Source organism: Dreissena polymorpha, unplaced genomic scaffold, assembly GCF_020536995.1.
Source record: "Dreissena polymorpha isolate Duluth1 unplaced genomic scaffold, UMN_Dpol_1.0 chrUn091, whole genome shotgun sequence".
In the NCBI taxonomy this organism is placed as follows: domain Eukaryota; kingdom Metazoa; phylum Mollusca; class Bivalvia; order Myida; family Dreissenidae; genus Dreissena; species Dreissena polymorpha.
In genome coordinates this window covers 107,704-112,126 of record NW_026273405.1, presented here as the reverse complement: position 1 = coordinate 112,126, position 4,423 = coordinate 107,704, and the positions used below count along the sequence as shown (strand labels likewise).

The 4,423-nt window shown below is 35.9% G+C and overlaps 1 protein-coding gene across 1 annotated transcript; it reads left to right on the top strand.

Annotated features, from left to right (window-relative positions):
• Positions 1-415: 415 nt before the first annotated feature.
• On the top strand, positions 416-4,152 carry LOC127864054 (uncharacterized; the record flags this gene model as incomplete). The annotated part of the gene is made up of 3 exons (XM_052403736.1): positions 416-617; positions 1,770-1,816; positions 4,029-4,152. Coding segments are annotated over 3 exons (306 nt in total), but the record flags the coding sequence as incomplete, so codon positions are not given.
• Between the last annotated feature and the right edge of the window lie 271 nt (positions 4,153-4,423).

Genomic DNA, 4,423 nt, shown 5'->3' with positions numbered 1-4,423 from the left:
AGAGTACAGTCATAACTAGTAAACCTTTGTACCGATAACATAATCACCGAATATGTCTACTTTTTATTAAACACACGACTCTTTTTATGGGAAAATTAGGCGTCATGCATATGCTTAAAATGTCGTCTTATATAAGCCTGTGCTTTTTGCACAGGCTAATCAGGGACGACACTTCCTTCTTTTATGGCATTTCCCGTATAAAGGAAGTGTCTTTACAGCGAAAATCCACTTAAAGTGGAAAGCATCCTCTCAGATTAGCTTGTGTGGACTACACATGCTAAGTGGCCACGACACTTTACGCAAATGCATTCAACCCAGTTTTACGAGAGTACGACGTTCACGGTATTATGGTACTATTCTTATCCCATCCCAATGTGACATTCATCTTGTCAGTGGATGGCCGCCTTACCCGTAGCGAGTACACCATCCCAATGTGACATACATCTTGTCAGTGGATGGCCGCGTTACCCGTAGCGTGTACACCACATACATCTGCAAGTCTGACCCGGTCCAGTACGAGCTGAGCCATTACCTGTTTGACGAGTACGATGTGGATGGGGACCACTTTCTGGACTACCACGACTACGACAACTTCTACAACAAGATGGATACCAGCGGTAAGGTGTTCATATGTATTATAATGCCCTTATTCATCCACGTAGGCACCTGTTCAACCTACATTGGTCTAACATCACCATTCAAGGTCGTATTTTTGGTGAAATGTTTTATTTTGCTGAAAAATTAATACTTTCTGGACTACTGAGACTAAAAAACTTCTACAAAAAGATGGACACCAGCGGTAAGGCGTTTATACATATGAGCCTCGCACTACGAAAGGGAGTTATAATGCATGTGCAGAAAGTGTCGTCCCAGATTAGCCTCTGCAGTCAGCAAATGCTTATAAGGGACGAAACTGTACAACTTAACCCTTTCATGCTGGGATTTGTCGTCTGCTTAAATGTCGTCTGCTGAATTTCTAAAATTAGCATTTTCTTCGATTTTTTTTTCAAAGAATACTATCAGAATAGCAAACAGTTTGGATCCTGATGAGACGCCACGTTTGTGGCGTCTCATCTGGATACAAACTGTTTGCAAAGGCCTTCAAATTCGGTTCCCGCACTGAAAGGGTTAAATGGATGTTGGTCAAGATGAGTCTTCCTTTGAACGGAAAATACAATACTTGTGGAGAGGGTCGTCTCTTATTAGCCTGTGAATATTTCGCACATGCATTTAAGCATCTTGTCATAGAACGAGGCTCATATTATTTGGTGACTCTGGGCCTCGATTGGTTACAAATGACCTTAATTATTGAAGTTAGACCTAGGTAGATGACATACATTATTATCAGGCTGGTATTAATTCACACAGGCAGGTTCATCTTATTAGGTCAAACTTCACCATTCTATATCTGTATTAAGTCCTTAATGTTACTCCATATTCACAAACCTAGACCCTTATTCACAGAACGAGGTACCGTATTGACTATCCGAACCGATATTTATAAATCTAGGTACGCATTTGACAATCTAGGTCTGTAATCAACAATCTAGGGCAGTTTTAATCAATCGAGATCCGTATTTATAACCATATCATTTGTCACAAACAGAACCTTATTAACCAAACCAGTACCGAATTTACCAATTTAGGTGCGCCCGTAAATATGCAAGTATCCAACATAGGCATACATTCAAAATCTAGATCGGCACTCGTCAACCTTTGTTCAACAATATAGCTCGGTATGCCTCAACGTATATTTTCCTGTTTTTAAGCTGACGGACTCGTGGTTAAAACGGAATTCGTGAACTATTGGGTTCTAGTAAGTATTAAAAACGGCTCTTTTGGGAGGGCATTTAATATTTTCATCTCGCATACATTGTAATATGTAGCTCTGCTGGATATATTAAATACAATGTGTTTATTGAACTTAAATACACTTAAGCTACCTCAATAATAATTGTATTCCAAACATAATTGTGTTTGTAGAAATGTATACATTTAAACCATGCATGCATATTGTAAAATGTTGAAAGCTTAAGATGTTCACTATCGAAAGTCTTTTTCTTATATTTTATGTTGAGAAGCGTTCGTTTATACAATCGATGTCATTAACGAAACCAAACGGAGATTACCTAAAACGTTTTTATTATTATATGTATTAATTTCAATCGGCAATTTGAATTCCTTGTGCACCGTTACACTTTTAGTACTAGTATTCTTAAAAACCACTCATATGTATTTAAATTGATAACATTATGAACAAAGGATCCATTTTAAGTCCTTTGTGAGGCAATGCGTCGTCTGTTTTCAAGACGCCATGTCTTTGGTTTTGTAGCTTATAAGCCCCATATATATTACAATAAGGAATAATTTGAACTTGTTTGAGCGATATGCTTTGAATATCCATGTCATCAGTAAATAACTACAAAACCAAGACAATGCATTAAATATGCACATATTTTTCACACGTTATTTTGTAACCATTACTCTAGATCGACTTAAAAAACGCCAAAATAACATTATTTCCCCTTTTTCACATAAAAAAGAATATGACGATAAAATAATTTACACAACTTCATGATTTGATACACTTCGCGAATGTTGTCAGGACTTTAATCTGTAAACCACGTTTGTACATGTTTAAAACCATAACACCTTTTTATAATTGCTATACGTGGCTGAAAACCATCGCATCAAGTCAGCAAAAAGACGTATCATTTGTTTTTGAAATGACTTATTATGAATGAACTAGTAATGCGCGAAGAAGACAACAGCATCGATCGTGGACCGGCCGTTTCCGAAGTCCAAATTGTGCGCAACGAAATGATGTTAATTAATTAAATTGATTAAAAGGTGAAAACAATTCACATTAACAACGTACTAAATTTAATCCTGTTACAAGTATGAACATCTTCAGTGTAATAGTCTTGTAAATAAATAAACACATTTAATTGAACTTCGTTTGAACGAACTAATTCTGGCACTTTTGGATAAGGCACGCTTCAGTTGGAAAACATATCTTGATAGACGTTGAAGCTTTAATGCACTTTACATGTATACATAAGTATTTATAAATTACAAATCTAGAAAATTAAATGTTACCGTTAAGTGCATTGTGATTTGCAAAATTTTAAATTTAGATTAAGCTTTATAGTTTAAATGTGATACCTGGACTATGAACATTAGCTGTTTTTGCCATAGCAAAATACAGACTGTAACGTGCTGTTTCAATGCCATATTTTATTTAATCAGTTCATGCATTGTGTTATTTAGCGAGTCCAACGAATGCCCTATACGTCATTTGGTATGGACTTTTTTATGTATATCTGTTATCACCCATCTACGATTCGAAGAAAAGGGCCTATAACAGTTTTCACCCGTCCGTCTTTTTGTCTGTTCTTTTCAAACACGTGTGTACGTCCTTTGCAAAGTTTCCTATTCTAACAACAAAACTTTGCAATATATTGCCGGATATTGAATAACTTGCAAGTAAATGTCCACCACAACGTATTGCGTGTAATTGCAAGTATCCCTTCCTGAAAGGCCAATATCAAATATTAATTTAAGGTGAAATTTTGCCATAAAAGACTTGTTTGGATCAAAACTTGCGTCCATAATATGTTTAACATAATTTCCACTAATGAACACCACGAGTAGACGGCATTTTGTGTGTAACCCTGTCTCCCTAACTCAAAGGCCAATGCCAATTTTGTCCATTTAACATCGTATTCGGGTTAACATGTTGGTATCTATCACGCGTGTTGAATATAATTTTTGAGAAATTACAAGATGAGGGGACTGAGAATGACATGTGACCCTCACAAGTCTGGCTCACACTTAGAAGTGTAATATCAAATTTGGTCATAAACAGCTTTATTTATGACATAAGCGGAGTTTTGCGACAAAGGTGGAATGTGGAGGCATTCGTACTCTATTGAAAAAATTCTTGTTATACATACTATTGAAAGACAAAAATTCCACTTTTATTAGTACTACATCGTCGGTTTCATAGTTTTTATTGTTAATTGCAGCTTTTCCAGAAGTACGAAAACAGTGATATCCACCCAATGAGCACGCTCTGCCGCTAAAATTACCGTCGAACACATTCACGAACGTAATAATGGTGTTTATTTGTGAATAAATCGTAAAAGACGAGTTTCCATTGATGTATTTTATCGAGATTTTATGTAAAACCAACACGCAATTCATCTCAATTTAATAATCGTCAAATTGTGAATTTTTAAATGAATAAGATTATAGTCAATATACTCACGTCAGCATCATTTTTTTCAAGTTTATGACGTCATATCGTATCTGAGAGTGAATTATGTGAGGCATCGGAATGATTTTAAGCACATCTACCAATTTTAGACATTCGAAAGTTGGGGAAAAAAATTCATTTGAATCTTGCCATTATTGGCGTCGC